This window comes from Schistocerca americana, chromosome 3 (genome assembly GCF_021461395.2).
Source record: "Schistocerca americana isolate TAMUIC-IGC-003095 chromosome 3, iqSchAmer2.1, whole genome shotgun sequence".
In the NCBI taxonomy this organism is placed as follows: Eukaryota; Metazoa; Arthropoda; class Insecta; order Orthoptera; family Acrididae; genus Schistocerca; species Schistocerca americana.
Window position 1 is genome coordinate 737,072,449 of NC_060121.1, and position 18,527 is coordinate 737,090,975.

At 43.1% G+C, this 18,527-nt stretch overlaps 1 protein-coding gene across 1 annotated transcript in view; it reads right to left on the reverse strand.

The window, feature by feature from the left end:
- Window positions 1–18,527, reverse strand: part of LOC124606686 (pyridoxal phosphate homeostasis protein) — a 95,472-nt gene that overhangs the window by 68,143 nt on the left and 8,802 nt on the right. The window contains exon 3 of the mRNA XM_047138705.1: window positions 18,039–18,249. Coding sequence (XP_046994661.1) covers window positions 18,039–18,249 — 211 coding nt within the window. The remainder of the gene's footprint in view (window positions 1–18,038; window positions 18,250–18,527) is intronic.

Consider the following 18,527-nt stretch of genomic DNA (forward strand, 5'->3'; position numbering starts at 1 on the left):
GTCTGTGGAGGCAATCTCATGTAGAATTCGTAAACTGAATGCAAAGACATATGTAGAGACCAACAATGCAGAAGCTAATAGGATGTTGTTGCAAGAGGAAGAAAATAGAGCAGTGGGCTTTTTCTGTGTGGTATATCCACAGAAATATCACTGAGGGTAAATGGAAAATCTGCCACACCCACACACACACACACACACACACACACACACACACACACACACACACACACACAGAGAGAGAGAGAGAGAGAGAGAGAGAGAGAAGGAGAGAGAGAGAGAGAGAGAGAGAGAGAGAGAGAGAGAAAAGGTCGATTTTGGAACATAACAAAGAATCAGGTGTTATAGATGTGGTCGGAAGGGGCACGAAAGGAAGCAATGAAGACAACCAGAGTGCTATGTGTGTGGTGGAGTGGGCCACAGGGCATCTGACTAGAAATAGGAAAGATGGGAAGCACCCTTAATAGAAACAGCTGTTAAACGCAAACGGAAGTGCTTCAACCCTTGGAAGGCGGTTCTGATAGACCTTAACAATACACAAGTTAGTGTACAGACAGAATGCTGCTTTATGAATGGCAGGAAACAGATTTTTTTATAGATACAGAGGCACATGTATCCATTGTAAGTATGGACTTCATAGGAAATTGGAGACTGGGGCTGTGACCTGATGATGTAGGTTACATGTGGTCGGCAATAATAGTGTGGAACAATTGGATACAGCTGTACAAGAGTTGGCAGTTGGGAAAACTACGCTCAGCAAATGTTAGAAGTACTGTCGTGCATAAGCTAAGATTATGCAGTGATTCTCAGCCTAGGCTTTCTCAACAGACATTCATGCTACGGTTGATCTTTGGCAACCTACAGGAGGATTCAGTGAGACTATTTAAAATGGGGGAAACAGTTGCTACTGAAGAAATAGTGCAAGGTTCACTTATTGTAAGAGTTAGAACACCTGAACTGCGTACATTTTCAGTAAATACTGATCAGCAGGATAAAATACCAGCAGTTATGGGGAAGATAGTGCGAGTTTCAGGGATACTGATTTGCCGAGAGAAACATTACACATGGCTGAACCCCTCTTACGCCAGATAGTTCACATGTTTTGTCAGTTGGAGTTTGGTGCGTGTGTGATATTTATGGGGAATGGACATTTCTGGTTAGATGGACAACTTTGACAGAGAGGTGGTGATTCTGACAAAGAGTGCAGTAATAGCCACTCTGGACGTCTTGAAAGATGCGGACTTCGACAGATTGAGTCTAGGGAAAGCCACAAGCATACTGTCAACATGGAAGTGTTGCAAGGGAAAGGGGGTCACTTAAAGGACAGTGATCAAAGAGCCATGAAAAACTTGTTGCTGAGGTTAAATGATTTATTCTAGATAACAAAATATGCATATAATTCTAATAATAAAGCTTGTTCATTTATATTATATTAATATGAGATTTCACTTCCACTCAACGCAATTATTTATTTCCAAACTTTGGCTTTAAAATATCTGGAAAAATCTCGTACCCTCACACTAGTCTCCAACAACAGGCACACTCAGGCAGTAATGCTACTGGGAGATATAATAACGAAAACAATTTTTTACAGTTTAATGTAATTGGGTAGATAAAAAATCTACTCACCAAGTGGCGGCAGAACATACACATAAGAGAAGGCAATAATTAGCTTTCAGAGAGAGTGGCTCCTCCTCCAGACAGAAGGGTTGGGAGGGAAGAAAATTAGTGAAGGAAAAGTACTGGAGATGTCTAGGAAAATGGGTAGAATTTGGACAGGACAACCGGAACTGTGGGTCAGCAGAGACTTACTGGATGGGATGAGAAGGAATGATTGACTGTTGGGGCCTACACCGGATGAGATTTGAAAACCTGAGAGCTTAAACTGGCAGACAGGGTAACTGGCAAGACAGAGATTATTACTAAAACATTGTGCACAAGTTTAAGAGTGGAAAGCTGAGTGCATGATTCATAACAGAGGTGGGAGAGGGACAGCAAAAAATGGACAGGTAAGAAAATGAAAGATGCAGAAAACTAAAATGGAGTGAAGAAAGTAGTTACTGTGAAAAGTTGCTGAGATGGTACAAAGTAACATACATTAAGACCAGGTGGGTGGCGAGGACCAAAGACATGTTGCGACGCTAGTTCCCACCTATGGAGTTCCAAGAAACTGGTGTCTGGGACAAGAATCCAGATAGTGCATGTTAATTTCTTCCATCTTAGCATTTCTTCACGATAGCTGCTCCTTTCTTCACTCTGTTTTAATTTTCGACATCTCATTTCCTTAACTGTGTATTGGGGAGAAGAGGAGTTTGTGCCACAACTTGACTAGAAGAAGAGATCAGTTGGTAGGACACGTTCTGAGGAATCAAGGGATCACCAATTTAGTATTGGAGGGCAGTGTGGAGGGTAAAAATCGTAGAGGGAGACCAAGAGATGAATACACTAAGCAGATTCAGAAGGATGTAGGTTGCCGTAGTTACTGGGAGATGAAGAAGCTTGCACAGGATAGAGTAGCATGGAGAGCTGCATCAAACCAATCTCTGGACTGAAGACCACAACAACAACGTATTTTTGCTATCCCCCTCACACCTCTGTTACATACAATGTAATCAGCTTTTCACTCTTATTAACTTGTGCATGATGTTTTAGTAGTAATCTCTGTTCTGCATATTACCAAGTCTTCCACCTTTAAGCTCTCAGTTTTCAAATTTTGTCTGGTGCAGTCCCAAACAATCAGTCTTTCCTTCTCAACCCGTTCCCTTCTCCTAGACCTCTCCAGTCCTTTTCTTTCATCCCTCTTCCTTCCCCTTCAACCCTTGTGCCTAAAGAAGGAGCCACTGGCTCCAAGAGCTTGCCTAATTACAGCCTTCTTTTACGTGGGTGTTCTGCCGCCAGTTGGTCAGCAGATTTTTTAGGATGTGGAGGGATATGGTGTTATGGGCGCTCAACAGTGTAGTCTTTAACCCCCAAACGGAAACAACAACGGACGAGTGTCACTAAAATGCAGGAAGTGCAAAAATATGACAAAAATTAAAGGTTGCAGTCTACATAGGCAGTGTGCACGTCAACAGTAGCAAAGTGGAAAGCAGCACATAAAGAGGAGAACTGCAAGAGAACTTAGGGGAAGGGGTTAAAATTAAACACAGAGCACATGTTTGGAACTGGCCTATTACAAGAATAAAAAGGAGTGGTCAGCCACTCGGCAACACACTAAAAATTCCAACCTAAAATTTTAGGCTGAAGCCCAGAAACATCACAGTACTTTAAAACTTTTTTTGACACTCACCTCGTCATCGGCTAAAATCGAGGGTAGATCCCCACTAATATTAACTTCCGCCCTGACAGAACGATACAAAGCACACTCAACTAAAATGTGGCGTACAGTGATTCATACGCCACAGGCATCACACAGTGGGGGTTCCTCTCGCCGTAGTAAGAAAGCATGCGTAAGAGGACAGTGCCCTATGCGAAGACGTGTAAGGGTCACTTCATCACGCCTAGGTGACCGGCAGGAGGAATGCCACGGCTGGATGGTGGGTTTCACCAACCGCAGCTTATTTTCCCTCACCGCCAGCCATTCCTCCTCCCACAATTGCATATACTTCCGCCGCAGCACAGAAACGACACCTTGTCAAGGAATAGAACATTGTGTCACCTCCGGTAACCTGCAGGCGCCCTTGGCAGCTCTGTCAGCTTGTTCATTTCCCCGTATGCCCACATGCCCTGGTACCCAGCAAAAGGACACTTGCTTGCCCTGTCGCTGGAGGATGTACAGTTGGTCGTAAATCAGCTGTTCCAACTTCTCCACTGGGTACAGGTTCTGCAGTGACTGTAATGTGCTCAGTGAGTCAGAGCAAATTAAGAAGTGTTTGCCCTGAATACACCGTATCTGCTCCAATGCCTTCAGGATCGCGTGAAGTTCTGCGGAAAAAACAGTGTATTCCTGGGGAAGGCGAATCCTGATGACACGGTCGGGGAACACGACTGAGCAGCCAAGAAAATCCCCTTGTTGGGATCCATCAGTGTAGACTACTGTAAAATCATGATGCCTGTCTAAAATGTTAAAAAACAAAGATTTGAAAGTAAAATCTGATGTACTGTCTTTCTTAAAATTTGCCAAATCTAAAATCAGTGTGGGCCTCTGGAGGAGCCAAGGTGGATATCTGCTCCAACCTCGACGGGAAACATTAAAACCGGCCACACCCATCACTAAAATGCAATCCTTTGCACGAATCCCATAGGGCCTTGTTGCTCGTTGCCAGTTGCGAAAAATCCTTTCCAGTGGAGGGCGAGCAACAGTGTGGTATGCAGGTGTGTATGGTGTGGATAATGTTTGATAGGCCTGGTGCACCATTAGTAGACGCCGCCGGAGGTGAAGTGGCGGTTCACCTGCCTCTGCACAGAGGCTCGGTATGGGGCTCATTCTGAAGGCCCCAGTGGCCAACCGAATCCCCTCATGGTGCACCACATTCAACAGCTTCAAATAAGTGGGTCTTGCAGACCCATACACCGTGCATCCATAATCAAGACGGGACCGCACGAAAGCTCTGTAAAACCGGAGCAGACAAGTCCTGTCTGCTCCCCATGTGTGGTGACTAAGACATTTTAAAATAGACAGTGCCTTAATAGACCGTTTTTTCAGTTGCTTAATGTGTGGCAGCCACGTTAGCTTAAAATCAAAAGTGAGGCCCAGAAACTTCACCGTGTCTTTAAAATTCAGAACGGTGTCCCTCATCCTCAACTCAGGCAAGTCAAAAATGGAACGAGAATGGTTAAAAAGAACACACACCAACTTATCAGTTGAAAACTTAAAACCACTCTTCTGTGCCCATTCATCCAAATGTCGCAAAGTGAGTTGCAACTGACGAGTCGTCGTTGTAAGGCTTGAAGAAGAGCAAAATACAGAGAAATCGTCCACAAACAAGGAACACTGCACAGGACTTTTCACAACAGACGTAATACTATTAATAGCAATAGCAAAGACCGTCACACTTAAAACACTACCTTGAGGGACACCGTTCTCTTGTTCAAAGCGACTAGACAGTACGTCTCCGACTCGGTACCGAAAATAACGTGGCGACAGGAAGGACCGAATAAAATTGGGAAGACATCCACGAAAACCCCATTCGTGGAGCTGCCTGATAAGATGCCTCCAAGTAGTGTCGTATGCCTCCTCAATGTCAAAAAATATTCCCAACAGGTGATGCTGGCGCAGGAAAGCCTGTTGTATAGCCGCCTCCAGGAGGACCAGGTTATCAAAGGTGGAGCGATACCTCCTGAACCCACACTGAAAGCGACTACGGAGTTGTCTGGATTCTAACATCCAGACAAGGCGGCGGTTGACCATCCGCTCCAAGGTCTTTCCCACACAGCTAGTGAGGGCAACACTACGGTAACTACCCGGGCACGTGCGGTCTTTCCCAGGTTTTAAAAGAGGAATTAAAATTGCTTCATGCCACGAGTCGGGGAAGTGACCAGACATCCAAACTAGATTAAAAAGTCTGAGGAGGATTTCTTTATTTCTCCCTGTGAGGTGCCGCAGCATGCTATAGTGGATTCTATCCTGACCAGGGGATGTATCACGAGCCCCACACAATGCAGAATCCAGTTCCCACATGGAAAATGGGCAGTTGTACTCTTCCGTATTGGGTGAGCGGAAGTCAAAACTGCTCCTCTCAGCAGCCACTCTGTGGGGCTGGAAAGTTGGATTCCGACTGGCAGTTGCAGTAATAGCTGCAAAATGAGCCGCCATAGACTGGGCAATATCTTTTGGGGTCGTTTGGAGAGTACCATTCCACATTATAGCAGCCATAGGGCTCCTCCCACCTCTCCCAGAAATCCTCCTTGTGGTCTCCCATACAATGGAACTCCGTGTAGAACGATTAATGGTGTTCAGTAACTGCTGCCACGACCTCTTCTTGCTCTCTCATATAATCCGACGACACTTTGCCCTCGCCACCCGAAAGGCTGCAAGGTTCTCTACAGTTGGCCGGCATTTGAACCTACGCAGAGCTGCCCGCCTAGCCCTGACTGCAGAGCGGCATTCGTCGCTCCACCAAGGGACAGGCTGCCGCTTCGGTTGTCCCATGGACTGTGGGATGGACGCTTCACTGGCGCGGTGGATCACTTCAGTAATATGACCCACCCATTCCTGGACACTGACCCGATGTTCAAACTGGGCTAGTTGACTATACAGTGCCCAGTTGGCTCTACGGAGCACCCATCGAGGCAGTTTCCTTTCCGGTTCCACTGCATGTGGCAGGTGAATCCAGATGGGGAAGTGATCACTGCCGTGTAAGTCATCAACCACTTCCCATGCAGCAGTGTGGGCGATGGCTGGAGAGCAAAGCTATAGACCAATGGCAGAGAACGACCTAGTTGCAATGCAAAAATGCGTGCTTTGACCTGTATTTAGCAAATAGGCACTGGAAGACAGAAGAAGCTGCTCAATTGCTCTACCCCTGGAGCAAGTACTCACAGAGCCCCAAAGCATATTGTGTGCATTAAAATCACCACAGAGGATGAAGGGGTGGGGGAGCTGTGTAAGAAGATCACTCAGAGCCTCTTCGTCGAGCACATCATGTGGGGGCAGGTAAAGCGAACATACTGTTAGCATATGACGCACATGTACCAATATTGCAACTGCCTGTAAATTCGTCGTGAGGGAGAGAGGCGAGGAGTGGTAGTCTGTGTTGACGAAGATACCTACTCCTCCTCGAGCTCTCTGTCCACTCAGGTCGTCCTTTTTGTGGAGGAGATAACCACGTAGCTCAGGGGTGTACGTTTCACTGAAATTGGTCTCTTGCAGACATACACACATAGGTCTATCCTGAATCAATAGACGTAGTTCCTCCATATGTGTCCTGAACCCTTGCAGGTTCCATTGCAATATGGGAGCCATCACGGTGGTTGTATTTTCTGCCTCTCTTTCCGCCGAGGTGGGGAGACTGCAGCGGGTGGAGGCTCAGTCTTGGGGCGAGATGATTGCCCCATATTCTCAGACTCCATCAGCTCTGGGGAAGAGTCTGATGAAGCGTCTAGTGGAACCACATTAACATGATCCAAGGGTTTACCAGCCGATTTAATCTGTTGGTGCTGCTTGATGTGTGCTTCCCTTTGTTTAGGCGGCTTTGCTATAACTGGAGCAGGGGTGTTTATGACCATGCTAGGCTTTGGAACAGCCTCAGCAATCGGAGATGCCTGGGGCTCTTCAATGTTAGCTACTGTACCTTTCTCTGCTGTTCGAGGGGGGGCTACAGGCTCTGATACACTTCCTGCCTTGCAAGTGCACTGACACGTGCAGGTGTTCGTGCCAACACTAACAACCTCCGTCTGTGTAGATGCGTCGACTTTGGGAGGCGACTTCTGAACAATGGAAGCAAAAGATGTAACGAATGTGGGTGGCTGCATGGCCTTAAAGATTTTTTTGGCTTCACTGTAGGGGATACGCTTAGTTGTTTTTATTTCTTGTATTTTACATTCCTCTAGGAAGATTCTACAGTCCCTACTCCAAACAGGGTGGCTTTCAGAACAGTTTATACATCTGACAGGTGACGAACAGTCAATTCCGTCATGGGCAGCCTTACTGCAGTTGCCACACATCGCTTCGCCTTTACACCCTAGAGTTGTATGCCCAAAACGCTGGCACTTAAAACAACGCATTGGGTTTGGGACATACGACCGGACGTTTAGTCGAAGAAATCCTGCCTTGACGTGTTCTGGGAGTTTGCGGGTATTGAAAGTAAGAATGAAGGAGTCAGATTTCATCATCAGGTTCGCATCCACCCTTCTCATGATGCTCTGAATGTCAACAATTCCCTCCCGAGCCCACTCACTCTTTAATCCTTCTACAGGAATGTCAACCAGATCCCTACAGGTAACAACACCCTTACTGAAGTTCAGGGTGCTGTGAAGCTCTGTATCGATTGTGTACTCCCCAAGCTTTTAGCTGTTTGAAGGTTAACTGCTTGCTGAGCAGTTGATGTTTCAACAAGCAGTGTCCCATTCCGTAAACGCTTCACTGATTTTAAAGTTCCAGCTATTCCTTCTAGACCCTTTTGGATATAGAATGGCGAAACCTTTTCAAAGGAACCCTGTTTCCTTTTTATTATTAAAAACACATTCTGGTTGTCAGTATGTGATCTGTTACTCTGAACTACTGTACGTTTTCTGACGCCTAAGTGAGGAGGACTGGCTAACCTAGCCCTCTTGTTGGATTGGGCGGTAGAGCCTACCAGCGGTCCACCCATCCCACTGGCCAGCGAAAAATTAGGAGGAGGAAAAGAGGAAGAATTCGTGGTATCCACGGTCGTCCCACGAGCAGCTAGGGAAACTTATGTCCATCCAGACAGAGCCCCGCATGCCTGGATAAGCCTTGTACAACTGAGGTGCGGCAGGTTCCCCAGAGGTTGCCCGCTAGCAACTGTTCCACCTCAACAGCCATGCATCTTGTCGGCGTGCAGCACACCTTAAGATTGAAGGTTTTTTTTATAGAGGTATTTACCGTCCTCGCGATCCAGGCAATCAAGCCAAGATCCCCGGTCCCTACGACGCACAACGTTCCACCGTTGCGCCACACAGTGGTCACTGAAGCATGCCCAGAGCTTACGGTATCAGCGGACTGGCGGCGCACACCAGTCCACAGCTCGAGGACCCCGGGTTCGCCAAGCCCGTACCCAGCAAACGAATGCTGAGCCCCTGGGGGCAGTAGACTTTTTATCCAATGTCGCTGGTAGACAGGTGCACACAAGGGAAGGTTGTCATCTGTAAGGTCTGATTTGCGGACACGCAAAGCGCGTTTGTTTCTGGAGGAAGCAAATGGTATGAGTTGTGGGACGGAGCTTCTGGCAGCTCTAACTTACTTCCAGCGAACACACTGATTATATTAGATATTCATAGTGTAAACTGTACTGCTACAAAGGAGCAGGGTTGAGAAAACTTGAGCTTCAGGAAGGTGGAATGATTATTAATGGCATGACTTGTGAGGTAATCGGGATACAAGTGTGAGGGGATGTTCCGCTTGGAACACTACACTGTGAATTGAGGTATTGTCCTCAACACAAAAATGATTAAAGTTACAGTGATTTAGTGGGAGCTCAATATTAAAGATTCAACATGAATCTTTGCAGAAGCAAGGAGCTATGCTGTGCCGCAAATGAGTATAGGCATGGATTTGGAGAGCTCTAAGATTCTGCGCATCTATAGCCAAAAGGTAGAAACTAAAGGACTGATGGATACATTGGGTAGAGGGAACTGGCAATCTTAATACTAAGTAAATGGTTCTGTGAGGCAGGTTTACGACAGATGAGGAAGCACTGCCTGGCTGTCAGTATATTAAGGTGGAGATAGGTGTGGAGTAATCAGATGCAACAAAGGGCACTGATGTGATATGAAAAACCCATATGTTGGATTTACAACAGTGCCTCGCAACCTGTATGTGGGGGTCAATGAGGACTAGAAAAAAAGTGACAATTATTAAGGAACACTCCATTTGTCACCTCCAGAGTGAATGCATCAGAGGCATAGGAGAACGAGTAAGAATAAGGGAGGCCAGAGGTTCAAGGCACACAATCTTGTCACCATTCTGTCCATGCCTTGAACTTGAGAGAATGACAATTGTTTAAGCTGCAGGCCAACCACAATGACTGTCTTGTGATGAATTTCATTGGTCAACCGGCCCACTGAATCAACTGCCCAGCTCGATTGTACATAAGTGCTGCAGCCTCGGCAGGGTGAGCCCAAAACTGGACACTGCACGAGAGTTGGGAGTGCAGAGGCAGCCAGCTTCCATTCTGGGTGACATCACTGGATCAACTGCATGCCGCTGTCTGCAAGAATGGAGCCGGGGCGTGGTCTCTCAGCCTCTCAGGTCCAACGCTGTTATCAGTCACCAACCGAGATACCTTGAGCAGGTGACTCGGTGCCTTTCCCTACATCTACTTCGACATTTATACTCCGCGAGCCACCCAACCATGTGTGGCGGAGGGCACTTTATGTGCCACTGTCATTACCTTCCTTTCCTGTTCTAGTTGCGTATGGTTCGTGGGAAGAATCACTACCGGAAAGCCTCTGTGCGTGCTTGAATCTCTGTAATTTTACATTCCTGATCTCCTCGGAAGTAGGGGGAAGCAATATATTCGATACCTCATCCAGAAATGCACCCTCTCTAAACCTGGACAGCACGCTACACCGCGATGCAGAGCACCCCTCTTGCAGAGTTTGCCACTTGAGTTTGCTAAACATCTCCACATAACGCTATCACGCTTACCAAATAACCCTATGACGAAACACGCCGCTCTTCTCTGGATCTTCTCTATCTTCTCCGTCAACCCGACCTGGTACGGATCCCACACTGATGAGCAATACTCAAGTATAGGTCGAACAAGTGTTTTGTAAGCCACCTCCTTTGTTGATGGACTACATTTTATGAGGACTCTCCCAACGAATCTCAACCTGGCACCCGCCTTACCAACAATTAATTTTATATGATCATTCCACTTCAAATCGTTCAGTACACATATTCCCAGATATTTAAAGAAGTAAGTGCTACCAGTGTTTGTTCCATTATCATATAATCATACAATAAAGGATCCTTTTTACTATGTATTCGCAATACATTATATTTGTCCATGTTAAGGGTCAGTTGCCACTCCCTGCGCCAAGTGCCTATCCGCTGCAGATCTTCCTGCATTTCGCTGCAATTTTCTAATGCTGCAACTTCTCTGTATACTACAGCATCATCTGCAAAAAGCCGCATGGAACTTCCGACACTATCTACCAGGTCATTTATATATATTGTGAAAAGCAATGGTCCCATAACACTCCCCTGTGGAACGCCAGAGGTTACTTTAACGTCTGTAGATGTCTCTCCATTGAGGGCAACATGCTGTGTTCTGTTTGCTAAAAACTCTTCAATCCAGCCACACAGCTGGTCTGATATTCCGTAGGATCTTACTTTGTTTATCAGGTGACATGCGGAACTGTATCGAACGCCTTCTGGAAGTCAAGGAAAATGGCATCTACTTGGGAGCCCGTATGTAATATTTTCTGGGTCTCATGAAGAAATAAAGCGAGTTGGATCTCTCACGATCGCTGTTACCGGAACCCATGTTGATTGCTACAGAGTAGATTCTGGGTTTCCAGAAATGACATGCTACGCGAGCAAAAAACATGTTATAAAATTCTACAACAGATCAATGTCATAGATATAGGCCTGTAGTTTTGCACATCTGCTTGACGATCCTTCTTGAAAACTGGAACTACCTGTGCTCTTTTCCAATCATTTGGAACCTTCCGTTCCTCTAGAGACTTGCGGTACATGGCTGTTAGAAGGGGGGCAAGTTCTTTCACGTACTCTGTGTAGAATCGAATTGGTATCCTGTCAGGTCCAGTTGACTTTCCTCTGTTGAGCGATTTCAGTTGCTTTTCTATTCCTTGGACACTTATTTCGATGTCAGCCATTTTTTCGTTCGTGCGAGGATTTAGAGAAGGAAATGCAGTGCGGTCTTCCTCTGTGAAACAGCTTTGGAAAAAGGTGTTTAGTATTTCAGCTTTACGCGTGTCTTCTCTGTTTCAATGCCATTCTCATCCCAACGTGTCTGGATATGCTGTTTCAATCCACTTACTGATTTAACACAAGACCAGAACTTCCTAGGATTTTCTGTCAAGTCGGTACATAGAATTTTACTTTCGAATTCACTGAACGCTTTACGCATAGCTCTCCTTACACTAACTTTGACATCGTTTAGCTTCTGTTTGTCTGAGAGGTTTTGGCTGTGTTTACATTTGCAGTGAAGCTCTCTTTGCTTTCACAGTAGTTTCCTAATCTTATCAAGATAAAAATATACATTAGGGTTAACATAAACTCACTCATTAATGTCATGTATAGGATTCCTGGTTAGTCCAAAGGAATTAAAATTTCTGCAAAATTAACTGGGTATTTTTTGTTCTTCACATCAGTCTGTTAATTCAAAATACTATTAGGACTGCATTTCAAGCGTGTGCAGCTTCTAAAATATCCATATAATTTTCCTTATCCACCTTGTGTAATATAGTTATACAGTTTTCCATGTATCAGCAGTATGTTTGTGCTTCCGGATGTGCTCCACCTGCTGAATGGTTATTTTGACCTGAATGTGTTACTGAACCTTTTTCGTAAGTTTGCTGCCAGTCTATCCTACTTACACTGGTATGTTATGTTTTTATGTTATATTTTCTGACATGTTCCACACCTATGAGAATCATATTTTTTCGGTCTATGGTGCAAAAACTTAATCTAATATATTATGATCACTGCCCACAGATTTTGTGCTGCCAGGCAGCATTGCATGTGGACAATAAGGAAAGTACATAAGTATAGCAGAGACAAGTGACAAATGGGGAACCTTTCTAATGATGACACAGACCACAATGGAGAAATGCACTGATGTAAGAAACTTTAACAAAGGCAAGATTGTTATGACCTGGCACCTGGGAATGTACACCTCCAAAACAGCAAAGTTGGTAAACTGTATGCATGCTAATGTCATAAGATTCTACGGAAAGTGGTCGAAGCACCGTCAAACCATGAATAGGCAACAAAGTGTTTGGCATAAATGCCCCATCACAGAACATGAAGGCTTCGTCAGTCTGTTAAACAGGATAAATGGTGATCTTTGGCAGACGGGATGAGATAGTAAAATGCTAGTGCACGTAAGTGTTTCTGAGCACACTGTTTGATGCGTATTGTTTAATATAGGGGCTGAACAGCGGAAGTCCCCTTGGTGTTCCCAAGCTGACAAAGACATTATTAAATACGATTGCAATAGGCACTAACTCACTGAAAATGGAAACATGTTACTTGGTCAAACAAATCATTTCTTGTTACACCAGATCGATGCTAGCGTCTGGATACACTGTAAAACAGTCAAACAGCTGCTTGGACGATACACCATACCTGTGACGAAGGTATGGGTGACATCCACCTGGGCTTTCATGGGTCCTGTGGTAATAACAGGAGGTGCCATGACAGCTGTGGAGATGTGACAATTATTGTGGATCACTAGCATCCCTATATGCTTGATGCCTACTCAATAGTGATCGAATCTTCAAGCAGTATGACTGTCCACGTCACAAGATCATAATAGTGATACACTGGTTTGAGAAGCACAACAGTGAACTCTTGCTAATGCCCAGGCTGGAAAATTTCCCTAATGTGAATTTGTGGGACACACCCACACCCAGAAACCGTTGGTCCATAATCTCCATGACCTGTATGTCGACACCCAGTGCCATATAAATCCCGAAACCTACCCCTGGCTTTCAGAATCCATGTCACATAAAACTACTGCTGTATTGGGCTCTAAATCTGGACCAACACACTATAAAGAAAGAGGTCAAAGTTATTTGACTCATCCTCATATTTGATCACACTGACTACATGGTTTTGTTATATACATGGCTGACCACAATAATATTTATTTTACTTGAACCGTAAGTTGCCTGGTGATGGCCTACAAAGATGAAACCCAGTTCACAACAAAATATAAATGGGATATTATGGAACATTAATACTGTGTATTTCAGTTTTTAATATGTCTGTGTTCCTCGAAGTACAGACAGAATAACCCATAAATGTTAAGTAGATGGAAATCTTTTAAACAATGGGTGTAAGTCTGTTGCTAATCTCATTGCCTATTTAGAGAGCAACATGTATGCCACTTTTTAAGAAGTTGTCTTATTTTATTGATACTTTAGCAATATATGATAAAATTGCAATTTTCATTCTCTTTTTGTGTTTTGCACCCACAAAAATTCTCATTATACTGTGCTTCTTTCTTTTATTTTATCTTTCTCTTATTAAGTTTCGGCTGTACCCATCAGTGCTGAGTATTTAGTGAACTGTGCCTCATTGCTCAACAGTATTCTGATTGGTGTGTGGAAGTCACAGTGTGGAATAATGTATGCTTATATTTGGCAGGGTGCCGTGAAGTGCAACAATTTATATATGTTGTGTTGTTACCCAGAAAAATTAAAATGTTTTCCCAATGAAGGCAGGTATGTTAACATTTAGAAAACTTGATTCCCAAGCTGCTTCTTTCAACAGTAAATTTTATTTAGGGATGCAAGTTATAAACAGGTCATATAGTTCACTGACCTCACTATCAGTTCCACACAATAGAATCACTGTGTCATCCATTCATATACTGTATACGCTATATTATTTGCCACTTGCTGTTGCTCAATGGAAAATTTAGTCTTAATTGAACCATAATTTCTTGTAAGATGTAACTAAAAGCAGATACAGGCTTGGACCACAATTTACTGATGAAGCGCAAGCTAATACTTAACAGAATCGTCCAGAACAACAAATGTGGAAATAAGTGGAATACTAAAGTACAAATGAATGATGAGATATGTGACGTTCTCTGAGGCTGTAGATACTGCACAGTATGCAGTTTAGTTGAAGAGGATTAGTCATTACTAAAAAGAACAATCACAGAAGTTGGACACCGAAAATGGGTACAAGGAAGGTAACAGGAGAAGAAACCTTGGGTATTAGAAGAAGTACTTCAATTTATCTGTGAAAGAAGTAAGTACAATAATGTTCAGGGAAAAGAAAGAATACAGCAATATAGCTCACACATGACTGAAGTAAAAGAGAAGCCAAGGTAAAATGGCTCCAGACAAAAAGTGAAGAAGTTGAAAAATAAATGGGCACCTGGAGAACTGGTTCAGTATCTAGAAAACTCTAAACAACCTCTGATGAAATAAAAACAAAGGGCAGTAATATTTAGAGTGCAATAGAAATTCCATAGTTTAGCACAAAAGAGAGTCAATAAGTGGAAAAAGTACAGTGAAAGTATTTATGGGGGAGAAGACTTGTCTGATAATGTGATAAGAGGAGGAACATAAATTGATTTTGAAAACTTGAGAGGCACAGTAGTAGTCAGAATTTAACAGAGCTCTATAAGATTTGATATCAATCTGTTTGATAGAATATGAAACATTCTGTCAGAACTTTCAGAACGATTCCAATCAAATGACTTCAAAAATGGTTTGTACATTATAAGAGGCTGGAAAAAAACCATCAAAGTTTCAGAAAATATCACCTGTATACAAGGTCGACTCAAGAAATTGTGGTTCATTTGTAATTTTGCACCAATGGTGTGTTCGAGTGAATGTTATTGGCATTCCTGCACACGCCTGTGTTTAATGTGTAACTGATGGAAGTTTCATTATTGTATGTCTGTTAGTTACTGTTCAATGCTGTATCAAGTAGAATATTGTGTCACGCAATTTGCGAATTTTTTAAGGAGCAACGCACCTAGATTAAATTTTGCATGAAACTTAAGAAGAGACATAGCAAATGATGCAGGAAGCCTACAGTGATGAGTGTTTCAGCCATGCTTAATGTTAAGAATGAATGGTTCACATGGTTTACAAATGGCCGGACCAAAGTTAAAGATGTCCACCGACAATGCTCATGTCAGGAACATTGACAGTGTGCATGCCAATCTAACACTGACTGTCCGAAAGATTGCAGAAGAATGTAACGTTTCAGTTGGATCATGTCATGAAATCCGGACACAGCATCTTTAAATGCATCATGTTGCCACCAGGTTGGTGCCATGGCTCATGAGTCAAGACCAGAAAGACCTTCGCCTCGCAATCTGTGAAGAGCTTTTGGATCACACAAAAGAGAAGATGTTCCTTAAGAGTATCATAACTGGTGATGAGACGTCTCACTACAGTTACGATGTTGAAGCCAAGGTTCAATCTTCACACTGGGCTGGGAAATATTCTCCAAGACCAAAAAAAGCTCATCAAGTCATATCAAATGTCAAAACCGTGCTGATAGTTCTCTTTGACTTTGAAGGATTAGTTCATTATGAATTTGTGCCATATGGACATACTGTTAATCGAAGGTGCTATCAAGACATGTTGCGATGCCTGAGAGCAAATGTGAGAAGGAAACAGCCTGAAATGTGGAAAGACAATTCATGGCTCTTGCATCACAATAATGCATCTGCACATTCATTCCTGTAGGTGTGTAACTACTGCACAAAAAACAAAATCACTGAGCCATCTCATCTTCTGTACTCCCAGACCTGGCTCCTTCAAACTTTTTTTATTTCCAAAGATGAAAACCTCAGTTAAGGATGAAGATTTCCAATGATAAACAAGATAAAAAAAATTCTCAGATAGCATTTTACACAATCCAGCAAGACCATACCGAGACTGCTTCTGGAAGTGGAAACGGCACTGTGAGGAGAGTATTTCAAAGGTGACCTTGCACAATAAGTAAAAGATACGCATAGTAAAAATTTTGTGGGCAGAGATATGGAATTTTTTTGAATAGACCTTTTGATCCTGAAGACAGAAAGAGCAGACATCATATTTACATCATACTCCACAAGCCACTCAACGGTGTGGGGCAGAGTGTACCTCTGCCACCAGTAACTGATGCTCCTACCCTGTTCCACTTGTGAATGGCATGCAGGGGAAATGACAGCTGACAGGCCTCTATGTTAGCTCTAATTTCAAGAATTTTCTCATGGTCATTTAGTGAGATGTAAGAGGAAGTAATATGCTGTCTGACTCTTTCCAGAAAGCGTTCTCTTGCAGTTTCAATAATAAACCTCTCTGTGATACACAAGGCCTCTTGTAATGTCTGCAACAGAAGTCTGTTGATATCTCTGTAACACACTCGTACCGATTAACGATCCTGTGATGAAATGCGCCATTCTTTGTTCGATATCTTCTACCTCCTAATAGTTCTGCCTGGCAACAATTCCAATCAAGAATCGGTTGAACAAGTGCCTCATAAGCCACTTCCTTCCTGGATGAGCTACATTTCCTTAAGATTCTTCCTATGAAACTCAATATGGTATCCACTTTTCTTCCTATTTGTTTTATGTGGCCATTCCACTAAAGGTTGTTCTGGATGGCTACTCCTAGATATTTTAAACTAGGTCGTGTTTCCAGCAGTTTGTCATCAACAGTTTAGTTATATTGTAACGGACTTATTTTCCTGTGTATGCTCAATATGTTATATTTAGTCACATTCAGGGTCAACTGTCAGAGCTTACACCATCATCAATCCTGTGCAAGTAATCCTGCCAATCAATACTGTCTTCTGGTGTTGCTACTTTCTGTGAACAGTCTTCAAGAGCTTTGACACTTTCTACTAGATCATTTATGCACACTGTAAACGGTAACAGTCCTATCATATTTCCTTAGGGTACTCTGGAAATTACCTTTAGATCTACCAATTTTATTCCATTAAGGCAAAGGCTTTAATCCAATCGCAGACATTGTCTGATAATCTGTAAAGGTCATTTTTTTTTCACAAACCTGCAGTGCGGGATGGTGTCAAATGCCTGAAGGCAAGAAACACAGCATCAACCTGAGCACAGTTGCAAGCAGTGTTATGAATCTCATGGAGGAACAGAGTGAGCCGAGTTTCACAAGATCTGTTTGTGGAACTCATGTTGATTTTTACAGAGGATGTGTTTGTTCTCCAAAAACTTCATCACTATTGAGCGTGAAGCATGTTCTAAAATTCTACAACAGAATGATGTCAACAATGTAAGTCCATAATTAATGCACCTATCCTACGGCCCTTACTGAGAACAGGAATGACCTGCACTTGTTTACAGTCTCTAGGTACCCTCTATTGCTCTAGTTATCTATATAATAAACTGCTACTAGAACTGGTGTAAGTTCTTTCACATAATCTCTGCACAATGTTACAGGCATATCATCTGGTCCTGATGCCTTGCTACTATTAAGCAATTCTAGTTGCTTTTCTATTCTGATCACCTATCTCAATATCTGCCATTTCGGCCTTCATCTGATAATTGAAAGGAGGGGGATATTGTGGTCTTCTGCAATGAAACAATTTCAAAAGCCCAAAATCAGTATTTCAGCCACCTCCTATTTCTGTGCCAGTGTGGCTACTGAGTGACTGAATGGATACGGCTCGACCAAAGATGAAATGATTTCCTGTAGAACAAATATATTCATACGTTATTACAAATTTACAAAAACATTCTTACCTTTCTCACCGCTGGTATTTACTTGAACCATGACTTTCAGCCTGCTATTGTCGTTTAGTTTCTTCCAAGCAGCATCTAAAGCTGATGCCAATTTCTCAGAATGCACTGTTTCTACCATGAACAAACCAGGAGTACTTACAACCTTGTTCACTTTATTTCGTTGCAAGTGACCAATGAAGTGCCAACAAATTTCTGGACATTTTTTGCAAATCTGGAAGGAAATTTGCAGCATTATTTTTCCGTAAATATTTCATTATAAAACAGAAAAACCTAAAAGGAAGAAGCGACATCTGGTACTAGTAGGTTTGATTACTCTTCTGACTGATACCTGACTTCTCCATTTCAAATAATAGTGCTACATAAATTATTTTTAAAAGTTTGAGGAAGCAAAATTAATTTTAACAATATTTCTGCAACTTTTATGAAAAAGAAAACGATAGAAAATCTAACAAGAAACCATGTACCTAATTAATGACAAAAATACAAATA